Source organism: Tasmannia lanceolata, unplaced genomic scaffold (assembly GCF_043159265.1).
Source record: "Tasmannia lanceolata isolate RefF3 unplaced genomic scaffold, GAP_Taslan_0.1 ptg000019l, whole genome shotgun sequence".
NCBI lineage: Eukaryota > Viridiplantae > Streptophyta > Magnoliopsida > Canellales > Winteraceae > Tasmannia > Tasmannia lanceolata.
In genome coordinates this window covers 6,180,230-6,191,309 of record NW_027518696.1, presented here as the reverse complement: position 1 = coordinate 6,191,309, position 11,080 = coordinate 6,180,230, and the positions used below count along the sequence as shown (strand labels likewise).

Genomic DNA, 11,080 nt, shown 5'->3' with positions numbered 1-11,080 from the left:
CCCTAAATAATAAAAACATGACCCGAATCAACCCAAGAAACTATCTTTGGTAGGGTCATGTTTATAAATCTAAGTTTTTCTCAAAGAAAACCCGACCCGAGATAATTTCTCGGCTAGGGTAGGGTTCTAGAAAACCAGTCTCGCTCGACCCGAGTTGCAGCCAAGTAGTGTTTTCATAATGCAAGGGGGTGTACAAGGGGAGAAAGGCGAGGGATATATAGCATGTCGGTTTCAAAAAAACACTCTTTACCTGCCAATTTAAAAAGTGTCAGACAATGTGGTTCGTCCCGTTATAAAAAACATGGACGTGTAAATATAAGCCTCCTAAAAACAATTGAAAGAAAGAGAGCGAGAGCGAGAGAGAGAGAGAAAACCGCAGAGCTTTTATTTACTGGTATCCCTCTCACCTTCTTCTTTCTCTCTTTAGCTCTCTCTCTTCTGTGAAAGAACAAAAGTCGGATCCAACCAAAAGATAAAAAACCAGTCATGGTAGAGACGAGACGAAGCTCAGCTTCCTCAAAACGCCCCTCTCCTCTCTCTCCAGATTCCTCTGCCAAACGCTCCAAGGTCTGATCTCTTCTCATCTTTCAACTTTTTTTCAAAAATTTTTCTTTTTTGGTTTTCTAGGGTTTGATCTTGATTTATGACCGTTTAAAAACCCCAGGGGGAGGTGAACGATGGAGATTCCCCTAAAGAAGGAAAGACGGCTGTAGGATCTTCGAAGGAATCTGTTGGATGCGATGTTCTGATGACGGAGAAGTGTACGGATAAGATCGCCGAGTGCAAAATCGTTGAATCTCCTTCGGATTTAGGTTGGATCTCATCTATTTTCTTGTTTTGCATGCATCTTTTTTGTTTTGTTTTGTTTTGTTTTGTTTTGAATTTAATTTGTTTTTGGGGTTTTTTTTAGGTTGTTCTTCGGCTAAAGAAGAGAAATCGGTGGATTTGGTGTTGAATCGGGCGCGAAAACGGCCGGTGAAAGCTTGCTCGAAGGTCTCTTGGGGAAAGCTTATTTCGCAGTGTTCTCAGGTGGGGATTTTTAAATCTTCTTTGTGTTTTTGGGATTTCTATTCTGGGGGCTTAATTTTACGCCTTCTGTTGTTGCCAACATGCCATTATGTTGCATGCTTGTGCTTTCTTGTATGTTGTTTTCTGAATTATAGGGTCCTTTTTTCATCTATAACTTAAATGTCTTAGCTAACCTAATAATGCCAATGGCCACCTAGGGAAACATGTAATAGTATTTTCTTCCTGATATCTCACTGCCATAGGCAGCATGGCTGGTCAAAGCATCTGCTACAGAGTTTATTGCCTTATGTGCTTGTGAGGTTTTTAGGGTATGGAAATCTGAAGACGGTCGCTAGCTCATATCTTTGGACTTTGGTGCTTATGATGGTTTCTATGAAGCTGTTGAGGTTGGTTTTCCTTGAGGAGGAACTCTAAGCCTTTGTAAAAGAAAAGTATTTGATTCTCACTAGAGAGGAGAGTGTAATAACCTTTGACTTATATTTGAGTAGAATGAAAAATAGAGGAATCTGCATGAATGACATAAATAGAAAAATTTTATTGGTAGAAATGAAAGAAGTACAAGAGGGCATGCCACCTTGCCTCTGAAACTTAAACAAAATGCTAAAGAAACCACACCACATTATAAAATACTTATCTAACTCGAACATTAGGAATATAACCCCTCTCGTGTCTCTTGGGAGATCCAACCAGTTCCAAAGAGTTTCATTAAGTCTAGTAGAATAAGCATGATTAGCCAATGAATCTGCAGCACAATTACCGTATCTATACTTAATGAGATATGAAGCATTTCATACTAGAGCTGAGAGACAATATATTTTTGAGAAAATAATAGATAGTCCATGGATGCTTATTGTTGCTTTTAATGAGATTAACCCGAACTTGGTTATCGGATTCAATCCAAATATTGATGAGCCCTAAAGTTCTGCAATATCTCAACCCATCTAATAAGACTCTAGTTTCAGCTACCATATTCAAAGATATACCTTGGAAATGAGCAAAAGCAAAACCAACCTTGCCAAGATAATCTCTAACAATGCCTCCTCCCCAAGCCAAACCAGGGTTCTCTGTAGAACCCCCCATCAACATTTAGTTTATACCGATTAGTAGGTGGCTTGCACCGGACCACCTTCATGATTTTTTTTTATTAGAGATGATGCTTTCCTCTATTCCCAGCTGTGTTAGAGTCAAGTTTCCAAGAAGCTACATCTTCTAATTGGATGAACTTGAAAAGAAAATCAGTGTTCTGAACCATAAACAGAATTTAGTGCTAACCCTTAAGCTAGTTCATGGAGGAAGGAATTAGGTGCAATCATGAGCAAAGGAAATTCTGAACCATAAGCAGAATTTAGTACTAATCCTTAAGCTAGTTCGAAGGGAAGGAATTAGGTGCACTTATGAGCAAACGTTGCGAGGATATTGGATTATTTCTTGCTTCAATACATGTTTTCGAGGTAGTGCTCTGGTCGTCCCCCCCCCCCTTTCCATGGAAATGGAGGGTTGTCCAGAGCAATAACTAGAAATTAATGGACTTGCAATGATTGGAACTTCTTAGCTATTGCCAGAGTGTGGGATGAGAGCCAATTTGGATGGGATTATTTATGGAAGTAGTTACTTCAATACACTGTATAGTGTTGCAAAATACTTTTGGTGTGAGTTTGTTGAGGAGCAGCTCTGGAAATTGGCTCACAATGTGGACACTTTGTATGATATTCGTCCAAATGATATTGAGATAGTTCAACATTGAGTTTGCCGTAAATACTACATTTGGAAAGGAGGTTTCGATGGTGAGCCAAGTTTGACATTCAACTCAAGAAGAGTATGCGCGGGATCTTGTGAGATGCCTCCAAAGCAGTGTTTCAAAACTCGGATGTGGATCAAAATGTGGCCAAAGCAAATCCTAGTCGACTTGGCACTATATGGCCTAATTCTCGGTTGTCGTGGATGAGTACTCAGTTGACACGGTCATAACTCAAGAGTGTCAAAAGGAATTTTGATTGACTTGATAGGGAAAAACGTAGAATAGGATAATAACACAGCCAAGGTAAGAGGGAGTCGACTCGGGAGAGTCTACGATGACACAGTGGAGTTTTGAAACGATGCTCCAAAGAACAAAGTCCTCAACATGCTTCCATGCAAGGGTTGAATGTAGATGCCTAAGATGTTTCATTTAAAAGGTGATGCTATATGAAATTATTCCACGAGAAATGAAGTTTACATTGTTGCAAAAATTGATGTTGTCATTCTACTAAGCAACGAGAACAGACATTCTATTTGCAGGGCTCGCATAAATAAGAGTTGGCTGGGTGTGATGTGACCCAAACAAAATCTTAGAACTCTTGAAGTACTCCAACCAAGTCTGATTAGCTTTGCTTGATGCTGTAAAGAGTTTTTATAGATATGCAGTGAGTAATGGGTAAAGTGGGAGCTGCGAATTTGATGTGGACTTCCTATACAACTACAACAAAGTCACCTTGGCCATATGTGCATTTGGTCTCACAATGATAATGTCATTATATTTCCCCCCTGAATGATAACATGAAAACTTCATTAAAAAGCAAGAGAAAACATAATGTCATATTTGTGAAGATGGCCTTTTGACAAAGAGAAACTTTGTATATCTTTGCATGGATGCATTCTAGATGGTGCCGAAGCATTAAATAAATTGAAAACAATGGCTAACTCGGTGTTACCAAAACTTGCTTGAACAACTAGACTCTATTTTGGAGCACCAAGTCAATTATTTTCTCGTTAACTCAACTCAACTCAACTCAACTAAGCCTTTGTCCCAAACTAGTTGGGGTCGGCTAATGAATCCTTTAGAAATTTTTTATGAAGAAGGTGAAAGAATCTACTCGGCTCAAATTGACTAAGTCTAATCCTGACACTAGTTGGGTTCGTCTACATGGATCATTTTCTTCCATTCTATCCGATCCAAGGTCATGTTCTTTGTTATGTTCCTAGCCCTCAAGTCTTTCCTCACTGTTTCCACCCAAGTTGTTTTTGTCTACTCAATTATTTTCTCGTTAAGTTGTCAAAAAATTGCCAAGTTTTATCGAACTCCGATTTGTTTTAAATAATCAACCGAGTATTCAATGAAAATGTGGCTAGTTAATTGTATACCTTGTAGAACTATCTCATTTCAATCTCTTGTCCTATTTGATTCAAGCAGAGATTTGAGAAGACCCTCTCCTCTTTGTTGTTGTGAATCTTATGTGAATGTCTCACCTAGTTATCAAGCCTTACATTGCAATCGAGCAGGAGTCCCTTCGGAATACCAAGTCTCTTAAGGGGAGCCCTTTCGAAGTGGATTAGGGAGGCATTTGGGAGTTCATCCAAGACGAAGAGCTAAATTGGAGAAAATGGTATTTTGCATCACAAGGAGGAATCCTCTTCTCTCCCATTGACGAAAAAGGAGAGTATGATGTTTTACAATTATTGGAAAGGAAGAAACCTTTTGGGGTTGGAGGTCAAGTAATCTGGATTGGGTTCAGGAATTGGATGCTACCTTCTTTCATTAAATTTCAAGTCTCGGTTTCGGTATGCATTTCGGCTGTGATAAAATGAAAGCATGCTGGTTTCAGATGAAAATTTCAGTTGAAATCCTTTAAAATGATGGAAGCTTATGGAAACATATGCAAATGATGGACATTTAGGATGTAACTTCAGGAAGTGCTAGAATAAGTACAAATATATAGTTAGGATGAAGTGCTAGAATAAGCACAAATATATAGTTATATACTAAAACAATCCTCACATAAGCAAAAAAAAAAAATCACCCATAATGGTTCTACAGCAACAAACTCCTACTGACGTGCTGTTGCCCATTCCTTTAGATCTTTGAAGATGGGTTCAAAAGAGAAGAAGTGGCAGAGAAGATAAGGGTTCAACTTATCCAGCATGTGGTCTGGAGCATCAAAACCATTAGAAGAATAGGTGACTGTTGGGGAAAGATTATCAAGTTTGACCATAGTATCTACACTCTACAGCACACTGATGAGTAACAATCAAGTTCTAGTAGAGTACGATGAATTTGTTGATCGTTCAAAATGGATCACATTTGTTGTGGAGGATGAGCCTTCCAATGTGAGTTCAGAAAAATCAACTGTTGCAGGCATTGGAAGGCGGGCGTCGCTGGCTTTCTTTTGTTGTATCCCCTTTCCTTCTTCTGACCTTCTCGGTCAGCTGTTGTATCTCTTTTATTTTCTATTAATGATTCATTACTATTAAAAAAAAGGCGGGCGTCGCTCCGTCCTCTGATGGAGATCTCTATGGTCAACCCCCCTGGACGAATTGACTGTGATACGCACCTGGGAAGTTGTTTCCAGTGCTTTGCTGATTTTTCCACTAGAGAACTTTACAGGTACCCTCTGACATCAATATAAGGTTGGAAAATTGATGGCAAATGGGCGAGTGGAGGATGATAACAAATGGGATAGGGAAGATGCCAATGGCATGAGGACAAACAATGGTGGAGAATTGCGGGACCTCGGGTGGTGGGGCCTAGGAGGGACTTTCAAATTTCATAAATGAGGATGGCATTGCCGGCCAGAAAAGGAAGTTCGACTTACGAGATAATTGCGACTCTTGTGAGTCTGCAGCTAGAGGAACATGTGGTGATAAAAAGGGACAAATGGTCTAGTTGAGTTTTCACTCATGGGAGGAAGGACTACGAAGGCTTTTTTTTTTTTTGAAATGGAAGGACTAAGAAGGCTTTGATGAAAAGAAAGAGTCTTTTGAGGGATTCCTCTTGTTTTGTAAATGACTCTTTGAAGGCCAAGATCAGACCTAAATTTACTCATGGTCTGGTTACTGAATGAACGTGAAGGGAGACCTTCAAGACACTTGAATGCCTCAAAAGATATGGAGGTTGTGGAATTGATGGAAAGCTGCGGAAGGAAAGCTTTTGGTTGAAGAGAAAGGGACTATCGGGAAGCGATGTATCAATCACTGATGGAGTTGTAGGATGATTCAGAAATTCAATGGCTTGAGAAAGATTGGAGGAGCAGATTTTCATTCTAAAAAACAGGTGTGTCGTCTGACTGAAATTGGTTGCTGCCTCGTTTGGATTTAAATGAAGCAGGGTGGAGGATGGTGCTCATGCTGGTTTAGATGGAGGAAAAGTTTTGGATGAGGAGATTGTGGTTCAAATTGAACTATTGTTCTCGTGAATTGGAGAATCATATGTTGCCGAGACTGGGTTGAACTCCTTAACTACCGAAATCTGGTCGAGTGGAAGAAGTAGCAATAGCTCTGATGACAGTGATGTGAAAAAATGGGAATGCAAGCTATGCATAAACATTAAAGCGAAGTCTCCAGATGAGGAAAGTTACTATAAGTGTGAGAAGATTCAACTGATGAGGAAGAAGATTGGGAGGCAGACAACTCTATTACTCTATCTTGGAGATCGGCAAATCCTTCACATTTCAATGGAGGAAGCTGTCAGAATCTTCAATGGCGATAATGAACTGCGGTTGAAGGAAAAAGAACTGATGTCGAAATCAAAGAGGAGTCTTATGAGGATAATAAGAAATTTGACATCTTCATTGAACTGTGGGAAGAAAGCTGGCAATCAGAAAGGGAACTAGAGAGGGGTGAGGGGTTGGAGATGCGGGAGGTAGTAATGAAGATTGTGTCTTGGAACGTCAGAGGTGTAGGAAAGAGGAAAACAAAGCATGTAGTTAAAAAGATGATAGGAAAGTGAAGGCCGAAAGTGGTCTTGTCCAAGAGACCATTATGGTATAGGAACGAGGAAATTCTTTTTAGGGATTGAGCCTCTAGCTCAATGGTCAAGTTTTTGTTCTTCGACCTGGAGGATGGAGGTTCAATCCCAACTTACCTACCCAAAAAAAAAGACGGGCAGCAAAGATTGTGAATATTTAGCCATTCCAGCAAGGGATAATGTGAGAGGGGCAATTATTCTTTGGGACAATGAGAATCTGGTTATGGAAGCAGTGGAAGTAGGAGATATATATTATATGCGACAGGAGAAATGACAGTTTTCGTGGGCTGATCTTAGCTGTGTATGGCTCCATTAATATGAGAAGAAGACATCTTTGGAAAGAATTTTAAGAGGCTAATAACCAGGGATATCTACTTGGCGTATTGTAGGATGTTAACCTGAGTTACTGGAAACGCCTCTGGAAGGTGGGAAGTGCTTTTCCGAAGCAGAAAATGCCGCGCTTCCCAAAACTTAGTGAAGTGTGTTTCCCCAATTTGCTTTGTTTTTTGTTCCTTTTTTTGAATGATTTGTTTGTTTGTTTTTTTTTTTGGTTCTTGTCCGATTCCCCATGATCTCTTGTTTGATCTTGCCCAAAATATATGATTTTTTGAAGACTCTAAGGCCATGTTTGGCAAGCATGAATTTTGTTTTAGAGAATATAAGTCTGTCAAGTGATGAGAAAGAGGTAGAAAGAGTGGGAACAAGAGAAAAATGAGAGGAAACGAGTGAGGAGATGATGTTAAGTGGCTGAAAAATAGGGAAAAGAAAAATTATGTTTTGAGTACAGTTATTCTTTTCCCTGTTTTTCAGCCACATCTCATCCCCTCCTCAGTCCTCACTACGCCCTCTCAATTTTCTCCCTCTCCCATTGGATAAGCTAATATTTTTATGAAAAAAATTTATTGGCTGCCCAATGCGCGGTCTAATATTGTTATTGCATTTGCATGTTATTTATGATGGTTGGAATCAAATTGATTATGTTGGCTGGAAACTTGAATTTGTTTTTAAATTTTGTCATTTTCTCTATTATTTCATCAATTGCTTATGTTGGTTGGAAACTGGAATTTACTTGTTTTTAAATTTTATCATTTTCTTGATTCCACTCGTGCTTCCCCGTCGCTTCCCTTCCCACTTCCCCGGACCCTTCCTGCTTCCTGCCTTCCTGAGAGCCTCTTCTTCTCGCTTTCGCTTTCCGCATTGGCAACTATGATTTTAACACCATTAGACTGCTTTATGAAAAGTAAACAAAATAGTTGGGCCACCAAAATGAAAAGTTTAATGCCTTTATCAGCATACACTTTTATCATTCTAAGGTCATCTCCCGCTTTCAGTTTACACAATATGCAACCGTTCAAGTTGAGGTTGTGACTTCTCCTTGAAACATTTGTCCTTAGTAGTCTCTTTGTTGTTATCTGGTTTTTGCATTTCTCAACTTGTTGAGTGGCATTTTTTTTCTCTTTTAATGTCAACACATTTTCAATAAAAAAGTATATATTCTGAACTCCTTGGTTGCAATTGCTTTGCTTTTTATGAATAGTCATTGCCAGGTTTAAGCTTCTATCATTACCTTATGGATTTGGAATTTTTCACTAGTTCTATTGTTCTTATTTTAGTAATTATCTTGGCTAAAGGTAACTATGTTTGGAATTATTTATGGGTGCTCCCCATTATCTCATTATTTTCAGTTTTTTATTTGGATTTTCTATGTACTCAAGTGATGTATGTTTTCACCATTAAAAAAAAAAGTGATGTATGCTTTCATCTTAGTGAAATTTATCAATAGAGGCACACCTTTTGTTCTGAATTTCTTGGTTACGGTTGCTCTTTATAAAAAGTCATCACCAAGTTTCAGCTTCTTACTTCATGAATTCTTTTCTCTCGCACTTTTGTCTTTTGATATTTTCTGTTACTCTTTTTGTTTGTGGTAGTTCTCTTCTCTGTGTATTTAATAGCAATTTGTAAAAACCTTGTCTTCCATGTAAATATGAATCGGTTGTGTTGGGTTACAAGGACGTGCAAGGAATATATGACCCTTAATGGTTTCTTCTTTTTTCCTGGTCTATTCGTATTTGTCTGCTGATTATTTCTTTTCTGTTTTTATTTTCTTTGTCCAGAATCCTCACCAGCTTATCTGTGGTTCTCATTTCACTGTTGGCCATAGCCGGAATTGCAACTTATGGTTAAGGGACCCATCAGTCAGTAATGTTCTTTGTAAACTGAAACTTGCAGAGGTACTATGCTGGATGTTTTTGTATTTGTTTGCAACACTAGATTACCTGGCTTGGAAGTGCACACAGAAAGTATTTCAACACTATATTTGTTCTGATGATTTTGTGCATGTGGATTTTTTGGCTTGTTTCTGGTCCAAATGTACAGCGTGGAGGTGCATCAGTTGCGTTGCTTGAAATTTCTGGGAGCCAAGGTGTTGTCCGAGTAAATGGAAATACTATTGAGAAAGATTCCAATATCGTCCTCACTGGAGGCGATGAGGTGGTCTTTAGTTCATCTGGAAAACATGCATATGTATCCTTAAATAATAACTGCTCATGCAGGTTATATGATACTTAATGCCAATCATTTATCATAAATGGCTAGTCCTTATAGTTAAAATATGAGGAATGTTAGAATGAAGGGCGACCTTGCAAAAATCAGCTTCAAGGGCGCCCTTATTGGTTGATTTCTGCAAAGTAAACACGCTTTCTACTTTTTTAGGCGCCATCCACTTTTTTCAGCGCCACACTTTGCAGAAATTAACCAGTAGGGGCGCCCTTGAAGCTGTTTTTTGCAAGGGAATCCTTCATTCTTTCATTTTTCCTATAATATTTGTACATTCCCCTGTCGAGGAAAGCAATTCCTTAAGATATTATCAGATTTTCCAGCAAGTTGTGGATGAGAACCTAACCACACAAGCCGTTCCTTCTTCAGTTAGCATTCCAGAAGCTCTGAATCCTCCTATTAAAGGAATTCACTTAGAGACGAGTTCAGGTGACCCCTCGGCCGTTGCAGGAGCATCAATATTGGCATCTCTATCAAATCTTAGAAAAGATTTATCAGTTCTTCCACCGCCTGCCCAAAACGGTGAGGACCTCCAACAGGGAATGGAAACGCCTACGCTCCCTTCTACTTGTGAAGTGTCAGCTGAACAGAAAGGAGGGGCTAGTGTTCCTTCTAGTGAGAAAGCTTCTGTTGTCCTACCTTCCGACCTTGCTGCCAACGAAACCTTCCATCTTGATAGCATTGGTTTGGATTCTCGTCTTGACGAAGAAATCAGAAAGATCCCAGGGACTAATTATGAATTAAGACCACTTTTGCGGATGCTTGCTGAAACATCTCCTTCTGAATTGGATTTGAGTGGAAGCATCTTCAACGCCTTTGATGAGCAGAGGGAACTTCCCAAGGATTTTGATTCAACAACAATTTTGCCCTCGACCAGATGCCAAGCTTTCAAGGACAGTTTGCATCAAGGGATTCTAAGTGGCAGCAATATTGATGTCTCCTTTGATGATTTTCCATACTATTTGAGGTGCAATTTTTCATATAGTATTTTGTTATCTCTTGAAAACCACCAGTTGTTCCTTTGGATGTGTATTCATTGCATTTATAGTTACTGTGGTTCTTCAATATTTAATTTCTGCTTTCTGCTATTGATTAAATGAAATGTTGTTTTGCATCCAGTTTGCATTCATTTAGAATAACAGAGCAGAGAGCATTTATTTAATGCCACCTGTCAATTTTTTAATGAAATTAAGATGTGATCTTTGCCTCTAGGATGATCAAATGTCAACATCCTATTATTTTGTATTGACACAGAACTAACCCGATCCACATTCTTTGGATCATGTTAGGGGCTGGGAATGTGTCTTGAAGTGAGGATGATTCCTTGTTCTTTCTAACTTGATTCATATTCTTAATGCCTCCATTTTCTTTCATATCCGAGCTGAATGGTGGTTACTTTGCTGTACATCAGACGCGGTTTGAGTCCCTGCAAAGGACTGCTCTTGGTGTCCCTTTGAGGTGTCTTTTGGGAACTTCTTGTTAGTTACCTTACTTTTCCTTTTTCACATGCCCTTGCTTCAATCATTTTTCGCAGGTTGTTTTCCTTTATATGTTCCTTGACGAAAAAAATAGGAGGGAAAAAAGATTTGGCCTCCCATTTGCTGGGTTATATTCCGGCTGATCATTTTAGTTATTTCCATAATAAAAGAACACATGGATTAGGATGCTCTTCCATTTTTCGGAGTAGTTTTCATTCATCTTGAGTAGAACCAGGAATGCTTTTTGGTCTCTTCTGATGGAGGATTATAATTAACTTCGTATCCTCGAATGCCAATT

The 11,080-nt window shown here is 39.0% G+C and overlaps 1 protein-coding gene across 1 annotated transcript in view; it reads left to right on the top strand.

Annotated features, from left to right (window-relative positions):
* The first annotated feature begins 338 nt into the window (after window positions 1-338).
* LOC143853253 (uncharacterized) overlaps window positions 339-11,080 on the top strand; it is a 45,822-nt gene continuing 35,080 nt past the window's right edge. Inside the window, exons 1-6 of the mRNA XM_077362980.1 lie at window positions 339-567; window positions 665-812; window positions 911-1,029; window positions 8,863-8,979; window positions 9,125-9,271; window positions 9,619-10,271. Coding sequence (XP_077219095.1) covers window positions 487-567; window positions 665-812; window positions 911-1,029; window positions 8,863-8,979; window positions 9,125-9,271; window positions 9,619-10,271 — 1,265 coding nt within the window. The 5' untranslated portion in view covers window positions 339-486. The remainder of the gene's footprint in view (window positions 568-664; window positions 813-910; window positions 1,030-8,862; window positions 8,980-9,124; window positions 9,272-9,618; window positions 10,272-11,080) is intronic.